The sequence below is a fragment of the Rhinolophus sinicus genome, chromosome 18, assembly GCF_057876585.1.
Source record: "Rhinolophus sinicus isolate RSI-liver-muscle chromosome 18, RSI-T2T, whole genome shotgun sequence".
Lineage (NCBI taxonomy): Eukaryota > Metazoa > Chordata > Mammalia > Chiroptera > Rhinolophidae > Rhinolophus > Rhinolophus sinicus.
The window spans coordinates 70,609,177-70,634,010 of record NC_142518.1 but is presented as its reverse complement, the minus strand read 5'-3'; the positions used below and the strand labels follow the sequence as shown (position 1 = coordinate 70,634,010).

Below are 24,834 nucleotides of genomic sequence, written 5' to 3'. Positions count from 1 at the left end.
GAAACTCTTTCTCCTCATACCAAATTATACTTAAAATCTCACTTCCCATAATTTGGAAGAACCGATTCCTACCTGTAACTTTCAATTCAGTTGTTCGTCTTACAAGTTTTCCTTCATATTTAAGTTCACAAGTGTAATTTCCTCCATCTTCTTCTTGAACTTCCTGGATTAGAAGAGCATTTCCTTTCTGTATTATTATGCTTCTCCACATTTTTGGCTTGCATTCCTGCAGAGAATATATTTTCAAGTAAGCAGAAATAAAAATTCACATCACTAAGTCTTAGTACTGGCAAGTTAGTACTTTCACATTTTTGTACTCTTTTGTTTCCAAAATATGTAACTAGAGAGTTAAGTCAATGACTAGAAAATACCACAATTGTGTCTTATTGTGTCCAACTCACATATCACAACTATCACCCTAAGAGCCACTTAAAAGGCCTGATCCCAAGAGCAGAAAATCTCTAGACAGATTCTGCAAAAATAGAAAATCATACAAGCTCCCCAAATGTAAAAGAGGTATAGCAGAACTTTAAAAGTCACAAAATGCCATCATAATGCCCTGGTTCTTTCTATTTGATAGGGATATTTCCTAAGAGTTCTAAGAGGATAGTGTCCATTTAGCAACACAGAACACAAGGGAGTCTTAAGCATTTTTAAAATTTATAATAGGCTTTTAAATTGGCAATCATGTCTACAATGGTTTCATTAATTACGTCGTATAGTAAAAACTAATACTAATACTCCAGAGTGTCCCTCCCCAGAGTCAAAAGATCCATTTGGATGGTGGGGGAGGGGCCTAGAATATTATACTTAAGGAGTTCTCTAGAAACAAAGCTAGATAAAATGAGGACACACTTTGTTTTAGTAAGAGAACGGGGAAATTATCTACTTACTTTCTGGGTTCAGCGATATATGACTAGAGAACAAGACTTGGGTTCTGCAGGCCGGTCTCCTACACTCCTGATGGGAATGGGAAGGAGTCTTGCTACGGGGTTTGAACTTCCCTAGAAAGGAATGTTTAACTCTTCCATAGAGTGACAAGGATATAGCAATAGACAAGTATGTACAAATATCTAGCCAAGCTTCTTTGTCTTTGGGGAATTTTCTCAGACTACTTTTTAGATACCGTTCCAATTTCTTTACCACTCATCTAAAATCTTCAACCAAAGTGGTGATCAAAACCTATACAAACATCAGTGGAGGTGCATGGGATAATTGCAAGGGAGTGCTGAACAATCAAGGTAAAAGTATTTTATCATCTAAATTCTGAATCTCTCCGTTAAGGCAATACAAAAATTGATTATGAGGCAGATTGTGTAAATAACAGTTGAGAGCAATGTCTACTTTCCACACTATGGTATATACAACATCTTCTCTCCCTCTCCTGGCCCCCTCACCCCCACCCTTTTCACACACTTCTTAAATATTCATGTGAAGGTAGAATCAGTGCTGACGCTCAAGCCCCAGCTCTGCGTGTGTATGTGTAAAATGATTTGTGAGAGTAAATACCCATTTATTAGTTTTTTTTACTGTAACAATTTTTTTTCTTTTATGCTAGCAGGAGTTTTGACAACAAAACACATAAAGTGGCACTTAAGTTCACAGGTATAATATTCAAGAGATACGCTTGCTTTATGTCCAATACAACTATCCACACACATTGTCAAACAGTAAATAAAAGTAGTACTATCTGGGACATCTAGATATAAGACTCCTTCACTCCCTAGGGTCTTTCCAAAGAACAGTTAAGGGTTTGTCTGAAATTATACTACATACCATGTCTGGCGAGGTTTATCACCTATATGAGATTTGTTTCTGAGTTAAACCTAGGGATATAAGGTTTCTGGGAAAACAAAGAAGAAAGTCTGAACAGAAAGAAAAAAAATAGCCCAGCTGTCACTATCGTCATACAATAATAATCCACAATTATTTTCGCATTGCTTCCAACTCTGATAGCCTCATATTTCTAAAGAATAATTCTGAAGGTCATTAAACAAAAATATGGTCCCTCTGGGCATTTTGAGAGAAAAGAAAAATGAAAACTAAGCTGCTTCACTTTCACATAGCAGTGGTGGGGGCAAGCAAATGAGTCCACACACTATTCTATTAAAAGACAAATGGCATTGTTTTCTAATATTATTTTGCAGGGAAAGTCCATAAGCAATTAGGTCTAACCATTTTCCTTTTCCCTGCACACTGCTTTGTTTTTACCCCCCTCCCCCCACAAATTAAAATCAGAAGCATGTATAGACATTAGAAAATCACTCCTGATAATGAATAGCCTGAAATCCTTATGTGAACTTTGGGATAGATCTAGACAGTCTCAAGTACTTTGCAACTTGCTATCCAGCCTTATAAATGATTCTTTGTACCCAGTAGAGGTTTGTTTGTTATTTAACTGTGGCATAAAAAAATATAATCTTCAGGTCAACTCTACCCTTCTTCAGACAACGTTGTACGGATGAAGAGGCAAATTGGCTTTACAGCAACACAGCTCTAGGTCAAAATGTGGGGTTCAACCAAGTTCTGTGATCTTAGGCAAATTTGCTTAACTTCTTTAAGTCTCAGTTTCTGACAATGCATATGAGGATAATATACACTACCATGTGAGCAGTCAGAATCCAGAGGTGTGCAGAGTGTATTAATTACACTCTTGTTGGGCAGCATTATATAGAGTGGTCATCCAGTACACAGAATGTGTTCCATCCCTAACTTTCACAATCCAGGATTACATCTTCTTCAAACCACCATCGCTGCTTGTGAAAATTAGTACTAATTAACTAATTAGATTTTTTTAAAAATCCTTCACTAATTGGTTAACCATCCCCCAGCAATATGATACTTTAACCCACAGAAAATGTATACCTCCTAAGAGGCCACTCCAGCAGTAATCCTAGCAGGTGAGTAGAGGAACTATATTTTGTTCAGAAGAGACTTATAGATGACTGTCCTGCTCCCACCAACCCATCTTTCACACAGTCATCTCGCCGGCTATCCTACTCACATAGAGGTATCTATATGGAATCTCGGAAATCTTCCAGGCTCTTTACTCCATTATTTGAAGCATCTCTTCCTTAAATTGTTGGCTGCTAGGCTTAATACTGTCACTGCTTTTTCCCTGACCAAATCTTCCCATCGCCTCTTTCCTAGTGGACACACAACACTGAAATACCTCATTGCCCCCGGGTATGTTTAATTTAATTCTGACAGGCTGTTAGGCAAAGAAGTTTGAAACATACAGGTTGAATCTCAAGATGGCTGTTTATCAGAGGCAATAACAAACCACCAAAGCTACAAATGTGATCAGGCCCCTAATATTATCTTCAGTGTGTAATTCCTCTATTATGTAATGACCTTGAGACCATTAAAATTGACATCATCAACGTGAAAGTTTTGCTGAGGGCCAGTCTTGCTGGAGATGCCTGGGTGAGACAAACAGCTCAACTTCATGGCCTGGCTCACTTCTCACAGAGCAGTTTGTTATAGGACATCCTTGCTCAGTCAAAATAATGTCAGCCCTTAAAGTTCAGCTTCCTTCCCTCCCTTCCAGCCTTCTGAAGTGGTAGGTCACGTGCTAGCAGTTGCTGGGTTGGGAGCCTGGGATGTTCAACAGAAACATCTGTTGACCAAGCCCCCTGAAGTATCCTGTTGGCAGCCACATTTGGATTTGGGAGTTTCCACCATGAAATAATCACCACTGAATTCATAGTCCACTTTTGAGATAGTATCATTGTACTCACAGGTGTTTTTCAATCAGTTTGGTTTGTTGGTCATGGATACATCAGTGCTATTCAGAACACATGACTCATTTCTCATGGCAAGAACACCAGGAAGATTCATTTGAATAATTATTCTGACACTGAAGTTCAGACACAAGACAGCTGTGCAAACATAAGCCAATGATATAAAGCTCTGGTCCTTAAAGCACCTTTGTTCAAATACCTAACACCCTTCTCCTCAGACCCAACTTCTCTCCTTTCGTCTGAAGTCTGAACTATTCCATAGAGAACCTAGGCATTGGCCTAACAATCTGTAGGGATCCTGAACTTTCTTCAAATTCAATATAGAAGAGATAGGAGCACAACGGTGAATTAGGCTTTAACCTTGCCTTTCTCAGCCCTATCTCTACTCGAAATGCCTAGGATAAGCCACTCCAGAAAGTCTTCCCCCTCCCCAGCTCCATTTCTCCAACTTTCTACCTTCACAGTCCTAATGTTGATGTTGTTACCCACAGTAGTTAATAGTATAAGTACTAGTCTCACATACTTGACATGATGTCATGCAGGGCGGCCTGCCGGGTCTCTGCTCCCGCTCCCCACATAAGAACGCAGGACATGGTGAGGCCAAAAAGGAACACCCACGGAGCCATAGATGGGGGAGTCATACCACTATATTCTCGCTGGTGGCTGGGTTGGAGAAACAGGAAACAGGAGCCATACAATTCTCAACCCTCACTGCACTGCTTGCAGGCTGAGCCATCTTATTACTGGCCCCCATTTTTTCTGCTAGCCTAGCCACAGCAGTTATATTAGTGGCCAATGGCTCACTGGTTACAGCTGACGGCCAACTAGCCACAGCTGATGGCCATGCAATCACAGTTGATGGCCATTTACTACCTGAGCCAGCAACTCTCTATGTGAGGCTGAGAGCCTGGAAACTGCTTTTTGGGGTTCTGTCCCAACAGATGGAATCCCAAGTTGTATGTTTTTGAGCATGCTACTTAATCGAGCTAAGACTCAGTTACTTCACCTATTAAAAAAGGTGGTGAAAATATTTGCCAAAGAGCATGATTATGAGGATTAAATGAGTTAATGCATGTAAAGTATCTGTAATACAGACTATCCTGTGCTAAAACCATTCAGTAACATTAACTATTATTTCTATTATTGTTCTTACCCTCAGCCTTCTGCTTTTAGATGACATACACATCTATGACAACATGTTAATGACTGGCAGGAGATAATGTGACACACATTTCTATAGGAGTCTGGAGACAATCCTAAAGACAATCTAAAGTTATTCTAATGCTGGGGTTGACTTCATTTCTGATCTGACATGCAAAGAACTTGGACATTGTCACGACCATCCTCACAACAAGAAAAAGGCTGAACAAATGGGAAAGCAGCAACACTTCTCATATCCATTAGCTAACTGAGGTAACAGTGAAAATCACTGCCTCAGAAACTGGAAAGACAGGCAGCAGCTTACTGAGAATAGAAGCAGACACAGGAGCCAGCAACTGGTAGGAACACTCAAAAAATAATCAACTAATCTCTGTAGACTATGAACTAGCTTGAGAAATGAAATCCCCCAGGGGTACTGCCTTGGGGTGGGCACACTTCTGTGAGTTTTACCTCCAGGAATCCCATCAGGTTTTCAGGGTGAAGATCAGAGAAAATTACCCTCACATTTCAGGCAGAGGAAGGGGAAAGTAATCACTTTGAAATATATCCAAAGACCTTCATTCTCCTTAACAGCCTTTCCTTAAAGGACCTAGGGGAAGGGAAGTCCCCAAATTTAGCCCCATTCTAGCCTTCTAAGTAGGGTAAGAAAAATAGCCAGCTCTAAACCCTCTATCTTTCCTGTCTCACCTAAGGGTGTTGGGACATAGGAGGGAAGCTGAGAAGTACTTGTGATGGTCACAGTCCAGGAACAAAGTGCACTAAAAGACTGAAATATAATCACAGGATTATAGAATGCTTTCCTTCATCAGATACCTTACCAAACCATCAATAGGGCTCCTGTATAATAATAGAATATTACAGCTGAAAGAATTGCACAACTCAGACCTTATTTAAGAAGACGTCTCCTGGGAAATCCAAAGATAAAAGGGAAGTGAAAATCCAGGACACTAGAGAAAATTTTAGCCTCTAACATCTATAGCTACAGCAAGAAGTAAACACAGCCGAACTGTTAGCCAGATAAACGTAACAACCTCACACAAAAGACCTATCTATTTACCTCAGTTTCTTTTACCCAGTACATCATTTCTGGCTTTTAATAAAAATTTACAAATATATATATATATATATATATATATATATATACAGATATATATATGCTAAAAGATATATATATATATATATATACTAAAAGATAGAATTTTATATATATATATATATATATATATATATATATATATATATATATATATAAATCAGGGGTGCCAAAAAAATGTATACAAGTGGACACTTTGGTCCATGTTGTCAAGCAGTAGTTCACCGTAATCAGAAGTGTCTGGATGCTGATGGTAACAACTTTGAACACCTCTTGTAATAGCAGAAGTTAAACGTGACTTGCATTCATCTTTTGTTATGGGTATATATTGAATATTACAATTTCAATACAGTTTTCCTTTCTTAAAATGTGTATACATTTTTTGGCACCATCTGTGTGTGTGTGTGATTACATATATACGATTTTTTTTTTTTTTTTTTGAAGAGAGAGCAAGCATCAGAACTAGACTCAGATATGGCACAAATTTTGGAACTACCAGTCTGAGAATGTAACATTAGTATGATTAATATGTTACTGGCTCTGAAATATTGGACAACATGTAAGAACAGAAGAGAAATACAAACCCTTAGAAAGAATCAAAAGGAAAATGCTAGAAATTGAAATACTGTAACAGAAATAAAAATGTCTTTGATAGGCATATTAATAGACTGGACATGGCTGAGGAAAGAATCAGTGAGTTTGAAAGAATGTCAATAGAAACCTCCCAAACTAAAAAGCAAAGAGAAAAAAAATGAACAAAATATCTAAACTGTGGGAGAAGTAAAAAAGACATAAAATAAGTGCAATAGGAACACCAGAAGTAGAAGAAAGGGAGAAAGGAATGGAAGAAATATCTAAATTCCACTGCTGGAACAACCAAGGTTATAGCACCCTGGGCATGGACAGAGAAGTTTGTTGTGCTGATAGGCTTCTGTAAGCATCTAAGCTGAATTTTGAACAATATGTAAAATTTAGGCAGGTGGGACATACTGAACAGAGAGAATAACATGTGTAGAATCATCCAGATGTCAAAACACATGGAGTGGATAAAAAACGATGAATATTTTTGCTCTGTTGAGAGTACCACTGAGAAGGATGATACTAGATACTAAAAGACTTGACTACCATTCTAAGATATTTGCACATTTTCAGGGTTAAAATCCCAGGTCTGCCAGTATATAACCTACGCCTCATAAGGCTGTGCTAAGAATTGAATTAGGTAGTGAATGAACAGGCTTGGTACAGGGTCAGGCCTTGTAAACAATCAATAAAAAGGAGCTATTAACTAAATGGTTTTATGGAATTATTGGAGTGTTTAAATTGTGGCATTCTATGATCAGATGTGCATTTCTGAAAGGCCATTCTAGTGGATATATAGAAAGTGGTTAGACTATAGAAAGAGACATTGCTTACGAGGCTTTAACTTGCTTTGATCTGTTTTTATCCCTTGAATGTCATTAAGGATATAGAGGAAGTCCATTCTTAGCCTGGATTCTTGTAAAGATCAACAGTAAACTCTTGTTAAATTTGAGAAAAGCATACACATCAAAAGATTATAAAAGTTGACAAAACATATCATTTTGATAAATCAAGAAATTGTACACTCAAAAGTCAACCTTATGAGACCTTTATTCTTTTTTGTTTATTTGCTTGATATTTTTATCTTTTTTATTAGTTTCAGGTGTACAAAGCAATGTAATAGTTAGACATTTCACCTCTCACAAAGGGATAACCCCCACCCCCAGTCTATTGCCCCTCTGACATCAAATATATCTATTACAATTCCCTTGACTCTATTCCCTATGTTGTACTCCATATCCCATGACTCCATATATATTAAATTATAGTTGGAATACAATATTCTTCAGCTTCAGGTGTACAGTGCAATGGTCAAGCATCTATACCAATGAGAACTTTATTCCTAATCACCAAGAACCAGCAGTGACACAAATGGTCATCAACAGGTGAATGGCTAACAATGATACATCTCTACAGTGGAATATTGGACTCTTATTAGTATAAAAGGAATTATCTATTGATATATAGCAAAACATACACACATCTCAAATGCATTATGACAAGTGAAAGAAGTACAATGTGGCAAAGAAGGCCACATATCATACAATTCCATTTAAATGACATTTTGGAAACTACAAAACTATAGGAACAGGAAACAGATGAATTTTTACAAAGGATGGGGGATAGGAGGTGGGAACTGACTATAAAGGGACATGGAAGAACTTAGAATAATAAAATGTTTGACATATTGATTGTAGTGTATACAGTTGCTATAACACATCAAATTATACAAGTGAAAACAATTAAATTTATGTTTGCAGATTATACAGAAAAACATGACTTAAAAAAAACTCGGAGATCCAAGATAATGGAGTAGCTAAATGCTGTGCTTGTCTCCTCCCATGAACACTTAAAATTACAACTAATTATAGAACAATCAACCTGTAGAACCATCTGAAGTCTAGCTGAACAGAAGTTTTATGACTAAATATAAAGAAGCCACCTCGAGACTGGTAGGAGGTGTGGCGACACAGAATAAGTCAGCCGCATACCTCTGTGTGGCAGTTGAAAATCAGGAGGGATACCTGAGCTGCAGAGGTTTACTACCAGAGGAGTGAGGAACCCCAGCCTCACACCAGGTTCTCCAGCCCGGAGTACTGGTGCCGAGAAGAGGAGCCCCCACAACATCTGGCTGTGAAAAACAATGGGGATTACAACCATCCAGGTGGGACAGAGGGCTGTGGGAAACCCAGACATCTTCTTAAAGGGTCCACACACATTCCCTCGTTCATAGGCACTCACCCTGGGCTTTGGCAAAGGGACAGTTACTCAGGGGGCATCTGGGATATATGGGGAGATACTGAGTTGTGTGGCTTCAGGGTGAGAATTGGAGGAACAGTCACCATGTTCCTTGTGTGGGGACCTTCTCCCATGCAGCTGGTAGGCAGGCACCATATTTCCTGTGTTCATCCCTCCCCCCAGTCCCATGGTCAAATCTTAATTAGTCTGGTGAGCTCTGCTCACTCCACCCTCGTGACTCTATGACACCCTGCCCCACCCCACTTGCCCAATGCCAGAGGTACTTTCTCAGTGAGAAACCATCCCTGCCTTCATTGAATTCTTTCTTGGACAACTACGAAGGTCCATGGGCCCCAGGTGGGCAGTGGCTGGCTTCAGTATGGTCTAAGGCTTTTCCTGAGCAGCTCAAGTCTTACCACTGGCACCAAACAGAATCTACATTAACCTGGTGAACACAACTCATCCCACCCAGGTGACTTGCTGAAACCTGCCTCACCCAACTCTGTACAGCATAGGACTTTATCAGTGGCTGGACCTCACAGGAGTCGTCAGGTGGCAACAGGCCTTGGGGTGTCCTGGATTTTTATGGAGCTACCACAGGCCTGGTACTAGTGGCAGCTGGTCTCGGTTTGCAGCGTGGCCTCTTTGATGTACCTCCAGGTTTAGCACAGGCAGCAACCAACGACAAACCGCTTTGTAGATTTCACCAGGTAATCCCTGGCTGGTCACAGGCAGTGGGTGACCTGGGCTTGCACCAGAGAACCTCACAAGAGGCCCCAAAACCAACATAGTTGGAGGTTGGCTTCATACCATTCCACAACAACAACCAATTAGCCCCACACGCAGCACACCCAAAGGGCAGTCTCAAGAGGTACCAGACACCACTGGGGTGAATAAGTCCAGCGGATAAGTCCCCCCACACAGTAGCCCATAAGCTGTGGAAATGGCCAAACCCCCACAGCCAATCAGCCTCAGGGTCAATACCAACCACTGACATGCCAATAGCAATCAAGGCTCAACTATAACAGAAGGGCACACACAGTCCACACAAGGGACATTCCTGGAGCACTCAGAACAGGTGACCAGGGAGACTGGGCCAGGGCCCCACAGGGCACCTATACATAAGGCCACCTGGCCAAGACTGGGCGACATAGCATATCTACCTAATACATAGAAACAAACACAGAGAGGCAGCCAAAATGAGGAAACAAAGAAATATGCCCCAAATAAAAGAACAGGAGAAAACACGAGAAAAACAACTAAATGAAATAGAGCCGAGCAACCTACTGGAAACAGAGTTCAAAACACTGGTTATAAGGATGCTCAAGGAACTTAGGGAGAATGTCAACAAAGAGATAACAAGCATAGAAAAGACATAGAAGCCATAAAAAACAACCTGTCAGAAGTGAACAATACAATAACTGAAATGAAGAAAGCACTAGAAGGAATCACCAGCAGTCTAGATGAAACAGAAGACCAAATCAGCAATTTGGAAGTCAAGGTAGCACAAAACACTCAATCAGAACATCAAAAAGAAAAAAAACAATACTCCCCCCGCCAAAAAAAAAAAAAAAAAAAAAAAAGATTCAGAGACCTCTGGGACAACGTCAAGCATAACAACATCCACATCATAGAGATACCAGAAGGAGAAGAGAGAAAGTGAAGAATTGAGAATGTATTTGAAGAAACAATGACTGAAAACTTTCCTAACCAGGAAAAGGAAACACAAGCCCAGAAAGCGTAGAGAGTCCCAAACAAGATGAACACAGAGGCCCACACCGAGACACATAACTAAAATCGCAAAGGTTCAAGACAAAGGGAGAATCCTAAAGCAGCAAGAGAAAAGCAACTAGTTATTACATGATTGTTGGCTGATTTCTCAACAGAAACTTTGCAGGCCAGAAGGGTTTGACACAAAACATTCCAAGTGATGAAAATCAAGGACCTACAACCAAGAGTACTCTACCCAACAAGGCTATCATTTAAAACTGAAGGACAATGATGGATGAATGAATAAACAAGATGTGGTATATACATACAATGGAATACTTTCACCCTTACAAAGAAATGAAATTCGAACACATGCTATAACATGAATAAACCTTAAAGAGAGAGAAACCAGTGGGAAAAAAAAAAAAAAAAAACCCTGAAGGAAAGATAAAGAGCTTCCCCAACAAGAAAAAGCTAAAGGAGTTCATCACCACCAAACATGTATTACAAGGAATGTTAGATGGACTTCTTTAAGATGGAAAAAAAATATGAATAATAAAATGCCAATAATACATAACTATCAACAATTACTTTTAATGCAAATGGAATAAATGTTCCAATAGAAAGACACAGAGTGGCTGAATGGATAAGTCAACAAAACTCTTACATATGCTGCCTACAAGAGACCCACATCAGATGGAAAGACACACAGACTGAAAGTAAAGGGATGGAAAAACATATTTCATAAATATGGAAACAACAAACAAACAAAAAAGCTGGATAGCCATACTTATACCAGACAAAATCGACTTTAAAACAAAGGCTATATAAAAGACAAAGAAGGACCCAGTAGTCCCACTTCTGGGTATTTATCCAAAGAAACCCAAAAAACTACTTCGAGGGGACATGTGTATCCATGTATATGTTCATTGCAGCACTGTTTGCAATGGTCAAGATGTAGAGGCAGCCTGGGTGTCCACTGATGAATAAATGGATGAAGAGGAGATGGTGCATATATACAATGGAATATTGCTTGGTCATGAAAGGGAATAAGGTTCTTGCCATCTGTAGTAGCATGAATGGATATGGAGGGTATAGTGCTAAGTGGAGTATGTCAGACAAAGAAAGACAAAAATCTTGTGATTTTTCTTACATGTGGAATCTAAAGAATAAAGTAAACAAACAAACAAAACAGAAACAAATTCATAGATACAGAAAACATTTTGATGGTTACCAGATGGCAGGGGATTTGAGGGTGTGATTTAAACAGGGGAAGGCATTAAGAAGTACAAATTGGTAGTTACAAAATAGTCATGGGGATGTAAAGCATAGGGAATATAGTCAATAATATAGTAATAACTATGTATAGTGCCAGGTGGGTATTAGACTAGTCAAGGGGATCACTTCTTAAATTATATAAATGTCTAACCACTATGCTGTGCAACTGAAATTAATGTAAAATAATTTTGAATATCAAAAACTAAAATAAATAAATACCCTCAATCTTAAATTCCCAATTACAGTCTAAGATGTCTTAGGACAACTAGCTTCACATATAACGTCTCCGTTTCTATAATAGCAGCAAATGTGAAGTAAGGACTTCAGTCATTAGATTTTTATAACATGCCTGGGATATATGGCAGACATTATTACGTCTATTTATATGTGGGTAAATAGAGGCCCACTGACATCCAATTACTTATCCACATCAATGGTGGAATAGCGACCAGAAACTAGGTCCCCAGACTCAAAGACCAGTGATTCTTACATATATCAAATACCCATTCCACCCACATTAACCCATATTCTTTATAATTTACAAATAGTAAAGAATACCTTTCCCACTTCTAATGCTATATCTAAGGGGGAGAAAGGGATAAATGTGTCTTTCTGATATCGTGTATCATGGACAGAGTTTAGGGCACACTAAACTGAAGCCTTCATGGGTTTCACAGCTCATTTCTTCTGGAAAGAATTATAATTGAAAATTCTAGTCATGAGATTAAAAAATGTGGATGGAGTGCAATTTTATGTGTAAAAGAAGGGACATATTACTATCATTAAATTTCCAAAAGGGATTCAAAATCCGCAACCAATTTGCCAAACAATTTTATTTTAGCAAAAAAGCGTTGGTCATTTTGGTTGTGGTATGATGAGGTCTACAATGACCATATTTCCCCCTTTAAGAAAATTGTCAGAATGTATAGCAAGATAAATCAATGTAAAATCCTTAACTTTGGAAGCTTACCATGAAATGAGTGACAGCATTTAGAAATGGTCATTCCTAAACTACTATTTTACTACATGAAATTAACTCCTTATAATCCAACGGGAATTTTTCTTAAACATTGCCTGAGTCAGAGATCTAATTATTTTTTCAAGTGGATAGGCAATTATGTGTACAACATATTTAATAAGCCATTACCCACTCCCTGCACACCCATTAAAACGAAATGTTGTCATATAGTAAGTTCTAATACACATTTATTTTTTATCTGCTTCTGGATTCTGTATTCTATTCAGGTGATCTATTTATCTTTTTCTAAACTTACTTTTTTCAATTTGTATAAAATAATTTTAGGAAATAAAATATTGACTTATACATATGACACTACACAATTAAAAAATTAAGACATCACCATGTTTATAGTATTACAATAAATTGTAACTGTTTCCTTTCTAAAATATAATAAGAAAAGTAAATATGATATAGTGTAGACTTACTATTTTAATTGCTGCTGTTTTATAGTAATTTTACTATTAGGTAGAATAAATCCCCTATCATAAATGTTTTTTTCCCCAATATTTTCTTGGCAATTCTGGTACATTCATTCATCCATATGAACTTTATAATGTTTATCATGTTATCTAATTCCAAAAAATAATATGGTGTTTTTGCAAATTGGGCTAATTATTTACATAAAATTGGGAAGACATGATTTTATTTCTATGAGATCTTCCAATGCGGAAATACATTCTGTCTCTCCATTAATTTAGACTATATTTTATGCCCTTCAAAGAAATAATCATTTTATATAGGTCCCATTCCATCGTTGCTAAATGTAGTCCAAAGTGTTCTATACTTGTCATTCTTGTAAATGGAATAATATCAGTTTTTTTCCCTTTTACATGTCCAACTGATTATTGCTAGCAAAAACCAAAGCTATTCAATAATTTGTATATTTTCATTAAGCTACCTTACCAAATTATATCACTAGTTCTATTTTTTGTTGTTGAGTATCTTGGGACTTCTTGGTATACAATTATATAACCTGAAAATTAAGATTATTTTGTCTCTTCCAGTATTTTTACAGTGTATTTCTTTAATTTTCTTAGAATACGGGCTAGAACCTCTAAGACAATGTTGAATAATAGTAGTGACAGAGAGCATTCCTATCTTTTGTCATGGATGTAAAGCTGTATGTACGTTTAACGGATTTTTTTTGTGTGTGCAAAAATATGATTATTAAAAAAAGTTAGAAAAACTTGAATATCTATCAGAAGAATAGTTGAATAAAACAAATTATTTCAATCCTATGAACTATGATACAACTATTAAAAATGAATTAGGACATCATCAAAATGGCGGCATGAGGTGAGCCTCTGTAAAGCTCCCCTGGAATTTACAACTAATCGAACAACAATAACTCCACAAAGGACTCCCTGCACAGCAGACAGGCAAGACGAAGAGGCCCACTACTGAATTCACCTAAAGGTGGGTGAATCGCATGAGTGGGGGAGGAGGGAAGGGAGAAGTGTGGTGACAGAGCCGCGTGGGCCAAGGACGCACACATAGCTCAGTGCTATGAGTTCGCTTCATCCCGGAACTACCGCAGCTGAGGAGAGGGAAGAACTTGGCCTGCAAGGGCTCCGCTTGTGGCCCACAGGGATGAGGCGGCAGCATATAACACTGCTGAACCCAATGCTCACAGCAGAGACCATGGAGAAAAGACGGAGGGAAGAAGGCTGAAAACGGTGGTTTTAAGCCCTCACTGCCAAGCAAAGAACAGAAGCCTCAGGCACTGAGACTCACCGCCCCCTCCCTAAACTCCCAGACTTTGCCCCGCCCCCACCTGCTTAGTTCTAGAAGTGGAACAGTAGCAGTGTCAGATCACAAGAACAGAATATTTGCTGTTCTGAGAACTGTGGAACGCAGACACAGATTCACAGCCAAACTAGTTCCAGCAAACGGGAGGGAGTTGTGGAAGCAGGACAGGCTGTTGCTCTGGGCCACTTCTCACAACTCACCCAGCCCCTGGCCCCACCTATCTGGGCAGATCCCTGCAGAAGTAAACAGAACTGCTGAAACATACGGGCCCTGAATCTGGTGCAGGAAGAAGTTTGGAACTTCAAAATCTCTCTCCATACCCAGACGGACATTGTGCTCTGTGACCCAGGCGAACTATTAACAGAGGAGAAGCCCGTCTCCCAGGGGATCCCCCCATTGTGTGAGAAGCTGGAATACTGCAGAGAAAACATAGCACTACAATGTGAGAGAGAAAAAAAAGGCTGCAGTCAGAGAGAAAATAAAACATTCTACGAACAAGTACTAGAAAACCAAAAAAGACCTCTTCCTATCAACCTGTTGCAGAAGCCACTTGTAGATGTCTAGGAAGAGAAATAATAAATCAGTAATTACCATGAATAACCAAAGCAACAAGACAGCTCATTAATAAACTGAAAAGTCCCCAGAAAAGGAACTTAAAGATATGGAAATATGTGACTTAAGTGACAGAGAATTCAAGATTGCAGTTCTGAAAAAACTCAATGAGATGCAAGAAAACACAGGAAGGAAGTTTAATGAACTCAGAAACATAATCAAAGAACAACATGAGCATTTTACGAAAGAGATTGAAATTTTAAAAAAGAACCAAATAGAATTTCTGGAGATTAAGAATGCAATAGAAGAAATTAAGAATGAAATAACCAGATTAGGTAGTAGAGTTGACCAGATGGAAGAAAGAATCAGTGACATCGAAGATAGAAACCTGGAAATTGTATGGATGGAAAAAGAAAGTGACTTGAGACTTAAATGAAAGAACTCTACAAGAACTTTCTGACTCCATCAGAAAGAGCAATATAAGAATAATGAGCATACCAGAAGGAGAAGAAAGAGAGAAGGGAACAGAGAATAAATTCAAACAAATTGGCAATGAGAACTACCCAAACTGGTGGACAAAACTGGATCATCGAATCTAAGAAGCAAATAGAACACCTAACTGCCTCAAACCAAACAAGCCTTCTCCAAGGCACATTGTATTGAAGCTGTCTAAAATCAAAGAAAGAATCCTCAAGGCAGCCAGGGAAAAGAAGATGGTAACCTACAAAGGAAAGCCCATTAGATTATCAGCAGATTTTTCAGCAGAAACTCTAAAGGCCAGGAGGGACTGGAAACAAACATTCAAACTATTGAAAGAGAGAAATTATGAGTTAAGAATAATATATCCAGCAAAGATATCCTTTAGATATGAAGGGGGAATAAAGACCTCTCTAGACATACAGAAGCTAAAGGAATTTTCTAATACACGACCTGCACTACAAGAAATTCTAAAGGAGGGTATTCGACTGCTATTAACAGGGACAATTTGTGGCAACCAAAACATAAAAAGTTGGACAGTAAAGGCCTGAACCGGAATATGGGAATGGAAAAAGTAAGCGTGCTGAAGAACATGGAATACTCTAAATATCAAACTTTCTTTTACATAAACTTAAGGGTAACCACTCAAAAAAAAAATCTAGAACTGAAATATATACTGTAATAAAAGAAGAAACGGAAGGAAACATCATAGAATACAACCACACAGAAATAATAGACAACAACAAAAAGGCAAAGAAACAATGGACACACAGCCTTATCAGAAAACCAAAGATAGAATGACAGGAAATCCTCACATATCAATAATCATCCTAAATGTAAATGGACTCAACTCACCAATAAAAAGGCACAGAGTAGCAGATTGCATCAAAACACTAAACTCAACCATATGCTGTCTCCAAGAGACACATCTCAGATACAAGGCAAGCATACACTCAAATTGAAAGGGTGGAAATTGACACTCCAAGCAAATGGTATCCAGAGAAAATCAGGTATAGCCATAATGATATCTGATGAAACAGACTTCAGCGTGAAAAAGGTAACAAGACACAAAGATGGACATTTCGTAATGGTAAAGGGGAATATACAACAAGAAGACATAAGAGTCATCAATATTTATGCCCCCAATCAGGGAGCACCGAAATACACCAAGCAACTACTAACAGAACTAAAGGGAGAAATTGACCAAAACACAATTATACTAGGGGACTTAAATACATCATTGACAGCTATGGATAGATCATCCAAACAGAAAATAAGTAACGAAATAGTAGCCCTAAATGACACATTAGATGAAATGGACATAATTGACATATATAGAGCACTTCATACTAACACATCAGACTATACATTCTTTTCTAGTGTACATGGAACATTCTCAAGGATAGACCATATATTGGGACATAAAATCAGTCTCAACAAATTTAAGAAGATTGAAATCATACCATGCATATTCTCTGATCACAAGGCTTTGAAATTGGATATCAACTGTAAAAAGAAAGCGGGAAAAAACACAAATAAATGGAGATAAAACAACATACTTTTAAAGAAGGACTGGGTCAAAGAAGAAGTTACAGGAGAGATCAAAAGATACATAGAAACAAATGACAATGAAAATACATCCTACCAAAATTTTTGGGATGCAGCAAAAGCAGTTTTAAGAGGGAAACTTATCTCATTACAAGCCTATATCAAGAAACAAGAAAACTCCCAAAAAAATAACCTCATGTTACACCTTAAAGAACTAGAAAAAGAAGAACAAGTAAAACCCAAGGTCAGCAGAAGAAAGGAATTAACAAAAATTAGAGCAGAACTAAATGAAATAGAGAACAAAAGGACAATAGAAAAAATTAATGTGACAAAGAGCTGGTTCTTTGAAAAGATTAACAAAATTGACAAACCCTTGGCTATACTTACTAAGATAAAAAGAGAGAAGACACTGATTAACAAAATCAGAAACGTAAAAGGGGAAGTTATCACGGACACCACAGAAATACAAAAGATCATCCAAGAATACTATGAAGGACTATATGCCACCAAATTCAACAACCTAGAAGAAATGGACAAGTTCTTAGAAACATATAGCCTTCCAAGGCTGAACCATGAAGAACTGGAAAATCTAAACAGACCAATCACCAGTAACGAAATTGAATCAGTCATCCAAAACCTTCCCAAAAGCAAAAGTCCGGGAACAGACGGCTTCACTAGTGAATTCTACCAAACCTTCAAAGAGGATCTAATACCAATCTTGCACAAACTCTTCCAAAAAATTGAAGAAGAGACAGTACTCCCTAACTCATTCTATGAGGCCAACATTACCCTGATACCAAAACCTGGTAAGGACAGCACAAAAAAAGAAAACTACAGACCAATATCTCTGATGAATACCGATGCAAAAATCCTAAATAAAGTTCTAGCAAATCGAATACAACAATGCATTAAAAAGATTATTCATCACGACCAAGTGGGGTTCATCCCCGGGGCACAAGGATGGTTCAACATACGGAAATCCATCAATGTGATGCATCACATAAACAAAATAAAGGACAAAAATCATATGATTATATCAATTGATGCAGAAAAAGCATTTGACAAGATACAACATCCATTTATGATTAAAACACTTAACAAAATGGGTATAGAAGGAAAATACCTTAACATAATAAAGGCCATATATGACAAACCCTCGGCTAATCTCATAATTAATGGAGAAAAACTGAAGCCCTTTGCTCTACGTTCAGGAACACGACAGGGATGTCCCCTATCACCTCTGCTTTTCAACATAATGTTGGAAGTCCTTGCCAGAGCAATCAGGGAAGAGAAAGAAATAAAAGGCATCCAAATTGGGAATGAAGAAGTTAAATTATCACTCTTTGCAGATGACATGATGCTATATATAGAAAACCCTAAAGACTCCACCAAAAAGCTATTAGAAACAATCAACGAATACAGTAAAGTTGCCGGCTACAAAATCAACGCACAAAAGTCCATTGCCTTCCTATATACTAACAATGAAATCTCAGAAAAAGAAATACAAAAAACAATTCCTTTTGCAATTGCAGCAAAAATAATAAAATTCCTAGGAATAAACTTAACCAAGGATGTGAAAGACCTATATGCTGAAAACTATAAGACATTTTTGAAAGAAATTGAAGAAGACACAAAGAAATGGAAAGACATTCCGTGCTCATGGATTGGAAGAATCAACATAGTTAAAATGGCCATATTACCCAAAGCAATATACAGACTAATGCAATCCCCATCAAAATCCCAATGGCATTTTTTAAATAAATAGAACAAAAAATCATCAGATTTGTTTGGAACCACAAAAGATCCCAAATGGCCAAAGCAATCTTAAGAGGAAAGAACAATACTGGAGGTATCACACTCCCTGACTTTAGCTTGTACTACAGGGCTACAATAATCAAAACAGCATGGTATTGGCGTAAAAACAGACACATAGACCAATGGAATAGAATTGAGAACCCAGAAATAAAACCACATAAATATGGACAGACAATTTTTGAAAAAGAAGCTAAAAACATACAATGGAGGAAAGGCAGCCTCTTCAATAAATGGTGCTGGGAGAATTGGATATCCATTTGCAAAAGAATGAAACTGGACTGCTATCTGTCACCATGTACCAAAATTGATTCAAAATGAATCAAAGACTTAAGCATAAGACCTGACACAATAAACTGCATAGAAGAGAACATCGTTACTAAACTTATAGACTTGGGTTCAAAGAGCATTTTATGAATTTGACTCCAAAGGCAATGGAAGTAAAAGCTAAAATAAACGAATGGGACTATATGAAACTTAAAACTTCTGCACAGGAAAAGAAACCATCGACAAAATAAAGAGGCAACCAACCGAATGGGAGAAGATTTTTACAAACAGTGCCTCCGATAAAGGGCTAATATCCAAAATATACAAGGAACTCATGAAATTCAACAAGAAAAAAACAAACAACCCAATTGAATAACGGGCAGAGGACCTGAAGAGACATTTCTCCAAAGAGGACATACAAATGGCAAACAGCCATATGAAAAAAAGCTCAACATCACTAATCATCAGAGAAATGCGAATCAAAACCACAATGAGATATCACCTCACCCCAGTCAGAATGGCTATCATCAACAAGACAAATACTAACAAGTGTTGGAGAGGCTGTGGAGAAAAAGGAACCCTCATACACTGTTGGTGGGAATGCAGACTGGTGCAGCCGCTATGGAAGGCAGTGTGGAGGTTACTCAAAAAATTACGAATAGAATTACCATATGACACAGCAATCCCTCTCCTGAATATGTACCGAAAAAATCTGAAAAAACGTATCCATAAAGACACGTGTGCTCCAATGTTCATTGCAGCTTTATTTCCGATGGCCAAGACATGCAAACAACCAAAATGTCCTTCGATAGATGAATGGATAAAGAAGTTGTGGAATACATACACAATGGAATACTATTCGGCGGTAAGAAAAGATGATATAGGAACATTTGTGACAACATGGATGGATCTTGAGAGTATAATGCTACGTGAAGTAAGTCAGACAGAAAAAACAGAGAACCATATGATTTCACTGATATATGGTATATAAACCAAAAACAACAAAAGAACAGGACAAACAAATGAGAAACAAAAACATAGGCACAGACAATAGTTTAGTGGTTACTAGAGGGTAAGGGGTTTGGGGGGTGAGAGATGAGGGTAAGGGGGATCAACTATATGGTGATTGAAGGAGAACTGACTCTGGGTGGTGAACACACAATGGGATTTATAGGTGATGTAATACAGAATTGTACACCTGAAATCTATGTAATTTAGTAAGAATTGTCTCCCCAATAAATTTTTAAAATAATGAATTAGATCTTTATTATCAAGATGAAATTATGTTCATGATAAATTTGTGTGTGGTGAAGAAAGCTGAAGAGTGATTTGTGCAATATGTACACTTTTATATAAAAATCAGAGGTGGGGAGATATATGTGTATATGTATTGTGTGACCTGAGAAAAAAAGATACCTACCAAGAAGGACCTCTGGTGGCTCATGGGGCTCATATTTTTAAAAACAGCCTACCAGTCATTTCTAAACAGGAGCCACTAATGCAAACCGCACTTCAGGAAGTAGTCTCCACTGAAATGCCTGCCTGGCATCTGCGCCAGCCATTATAAAGAAGTTCCTGGAATGGTTTTTCAACTATTAGGACTAAGGCTTTCCCCAATCAGTCGGAGCTGCACAGCTATATCCCCCATCAACATCTTCACCAACCAATCAGAGCAACTCCTTTCTAACCAATCAGGACAGTCCTTTTGGACAAATCCAACTGTGAGGAGTCCTCATTTGCAGAGGACAGACCAATCAGGGACCACGTGCAGGGACTTCTCTATATATAAGTCAGCTCCCTCTGGCTTGGAGAGGCACTTTCCCTTTACACCAACTACTGAATACTTCGCAGCTGAAAAACTGAAGATGCCTTGGCAGAGAGGAGTAGAGTTGTCTAGCAAGAGAAGGGCCTCGCCCCAGGGCCACCTCACAGCTGTGCTGTTCCACAGTCATGCTTTCTCATAATTGAGCTGTAACACTACTGAGCTGTCCTCACCTCCGTGCTATAGCACAGTTGAGCTGCACAGCTATATCCCCTATCACTGAATAGTTTCCTTCTTCACCACATCCCAAACTCAGGATTACTGTTGGTGTTCAATTGGCACCAATGACCATCAGTTGACAGTATAAGGTCTGACAATTAAGTTCGCAAACTCATCCTTAAAAAAGTGCTACATACCTCATTGCTGAATATAACTATGGTCACCTTCGAAGTACTCCCTTTGGGAAGCTATGCACTGATGCCAGCGCCTAGTCCACCCTTGAAAGCAATTTTCAAACTTTTTTCTCGAATGGCCATTAGAACTGTCGTCTTATTACCCTTGGTGTCCTGAATGTCATCAAAATGTCTTCCTTTCAATATTTCCTTTATCTTTGAGTAAATAAAGAATTTATTGGGGGTCAGATAAGGTGAGTAGGGAGGGTGCTCCAATACAGTTATTTATTTACTAGCTAAAAACACCCTCACAGACAGTGCCTTGTGAGCTTGAACATTGTCGTGATGCAAGAGCTCCTTCAGGACCTTTTTTTTTTTTTAAATTAGTTTCAGGTGTGCGAAACAACATAATGGTTAGATATTTATACCTGTCACAAGTGATAACCCCCACCCCAATCTACTACCCCTCTGACATCATATATCGCTCTTACAATTCCACTGACTCTATTCCTTATGCTGTACTCCACATCCTGTGAATATATATATATATATAATTTTATACACATATATATATATATATATATATATATATATGTGTATAAAATTATGAGTGACATTCATTATTGTTCAGTTTCAGCTTCAGGCATACAGAGCAGTGATAAGGCATCTACATCAACCCTGAGGTGGTCTCCCTAATAAGATAAGTGTCCATCAGATACACTACAAAATCTTTACAACATTATTGATTATATTCCCCCAATGGTCATTTGTATCCCTGTGGCAATCTTGTGGTTACCGATTGTGCTTTCTAATCCCCTCACCTTCTCCCTCAAGCCCACCACCCCTCCCATCTAGCAACCCTCAATTTTTCCTCTATATCTCTGGGATTGTTTCTGATTAGTTTGTTCATTTATTCTATTCTTAAATCATATTGTATTTGTCTTTCTCCGTCTGACATTTCATTTAGCATAATGTTCTCTAGGTCCATCCATATCGTTGCAAATGGAAAGATTTCATTCTTTTTTATGGCCGAGTAATACTCCATTGTATAAATGTATCACAGTTTCTTAATCCAGTCATCAACAGTTGGGCATTTCAGTTGTTTTCATGTGCTGGCTATTTGTAGTGCTGCAATAAACATAGGGGTGAATAAATTTTTTCAAATTAGTGTTTTGGATATCTATGGATACATACCTACGAGTGGAATTGCTGGGTCATAAGGTAGTTCCATTTCCATTTTTTCGAGGTACCTCTATACTGATTTCCATAGTGGCTGCACCAATCTTCAATCCCACCAGCAGTGCATGAGGGATCCCTTTTCTCCACATCCTCATCAGCACTTGTTTGTTGATTTATTGATTACAGACATTCTGATTGGAGTGAGGTGGTATCTCATTGTGGTTTTTATTTGCATTTCTCTAACAATTAGTGAGGTTGAGCATTTTTTCATATGTCTGTTTGCCATCTGTATGTCCTCTTTAGAAAAATGTCTCTTCATGTCCTCTGCCCATTGTTTAATCGGGTTGCTTGTGTTTTTGGTGTTGTGAATGACTTTTTTATAAATTTTGGGTATTAACCCCTCATCATATGTATCACTTACAAATATCTTCTCCCATTCAGTAGGATGCTTTTTTGTTTTATTGATGGTTTCTTTTGCTGTGAAAAAACTTTTTAGTTTGATGTAATCCCATATGTTTTTTTTTTCTCTTAGTTCTCTTGCCCGAGGTGATATATCAGTAAAAATATTATTCTGGGTAACATCTGTAAACTTTCTTCCTATATTTTCTTCTAGGAATTTTATAGTTTCAGATCTTACATTTAAGTCTTTAAACCATTTTGAATTTATTCTTGTATATAGTGAAAGTAGGTGGTCCAGTTTCATTTTTTTGCATGTGTCTGTCCAGTTTCCCAGCACCACTTATTGAATAGATTGTCTTTACTCCAATGTAAATTCTTGCTTTCATTGTCATAGATTAAATGACCATATAGACATGGAATTATTCCTGGGCTCTGTATTCTGTTCCATTGCTCCATGTGTCTGTTTTTATGCCATTAGCATGCTGTTTTGATTACTGCAGTATTATAGTATGATTTGATGTCAGGTATCGTGATACCTCCCACTTTGTTCTTATTTCTCAAGATTGCTGTGGCTATTCTGGGTCTTTTATGGTTCCATATAAATTTTAGGATTATATGTTCTATTTCTGTGAAAAATGTCTTTGGTCGTTTGATAGGAATTGCATTGAATCTGTTTATTGCCTTAGGCAGTGTGGACATTTTAACAATATTAATTTTTCCTATCCATGAGCATGGTATGTGTTTCCAACTATTTGTATTTTCTTTAATTTCTCTTTCAGTGTCTTAAAATTTTCTGAGCTCAGGTCTTTTACTTCCTTGGTTAAATTTATTCCTAGTATTTTATAGTCTTTGAGGCAATTGTAAATGGCACTATTTTCTTAATTTCTCCTTCTGATTGTTTATTATTGGTGTCTACAAATGCAACTGATTTCTGAATATTAATTTTTGTATCCTGTTACTTTACTAAATTCATTTATCAGTTCGAATAGATTTTTGGTGGAGTCTTTGGGGTTCTCTATACATGGAATCATGTTATCTGCATATAATGACAATTTTACTTCCTCCTTACCAATTTGGATGCCCCCTATTTCTTTTTCTTGCCTGTTTGCTGTGGCTACGACTTCCAGAACTATGTTGAATAAAAATGGAGAAAGTGGGCAACTTTGCCTTGTTCCTCATCTTAAGGGGAATGGTATTAGCTTTTCCCCATTGAATATGATGCTAGCTGTGGGTTTATCATACATGGCTTTCCTTGTGTTGAGATATGATCCTTCTATTTCCACTTCGCTAAGAGTTTTTAACAACGGGGCCATTATTTTTCCTCTTTTTAATAAACTTTATTGGGGTGACAGTTGTTAGTAAGGTTACATAGATTTCTGTTGTACAGTAATGTAACACATCATCTCTATAACACATTGTGTGGTCACCACCCAGAGTCAGTACTCTTTCCATCACCATATATTTGATCCCCTTTACCCTCATCAAACACCCCCATCCCCACTTACCCTACGGTAACCACTAAACTATTGTCTGTGTCTATGAGTTTTCGTTTCTTTATTTGTTTGTCTTGTTCTTTTGTTGTTCTCAGTTTTATATACCACATATCAGTGAAATCATATGGTTCTCTACTTTTTCTGTCTGACTTATTTCGCTTAGCACAATAATCTCAAGATCCATCCATGTTGTTTCAAATGGTACTATTTTATCTTTTCTTATGGCAGAGTAGTATTCCATTGTGTATATATACCACAACTTATTTATCTAATCATCTATCGAAGGACACTGGCTGTTTCCATGTCTTGGCCACTGTAAATAAAGCTGCAATGAACATTGGAGCACATAAACCTTTATGGATAAATGTTTTCAGATTTTCT

The 24,834-nt window shown here is 37.8% G+C and overlaps 1 protein-coding gene across 1 annotated transcript in view; it reads right to left on the bottom strand.

Annotated features, from left to right (window-relative positions):
- The window catches only part of IL1RAPL2 (interleukin 1 receptor accessory protein like 2), a 1,393,053-nt gene that overhangs the window by 604,617 nt on the left and 763,602 nt on the right, over window positions 1-24,834 (bottom strand). The window contains exon 5 of the mRNA XM_074323975.2: window positions 73-226. Coding sequence (XP_074180076.2) covers window positions 73-226 — 154 coding nt within the window. The remainder of the gene's footprint in view (window positions 1-72; window positions 227-24,834) is intronic.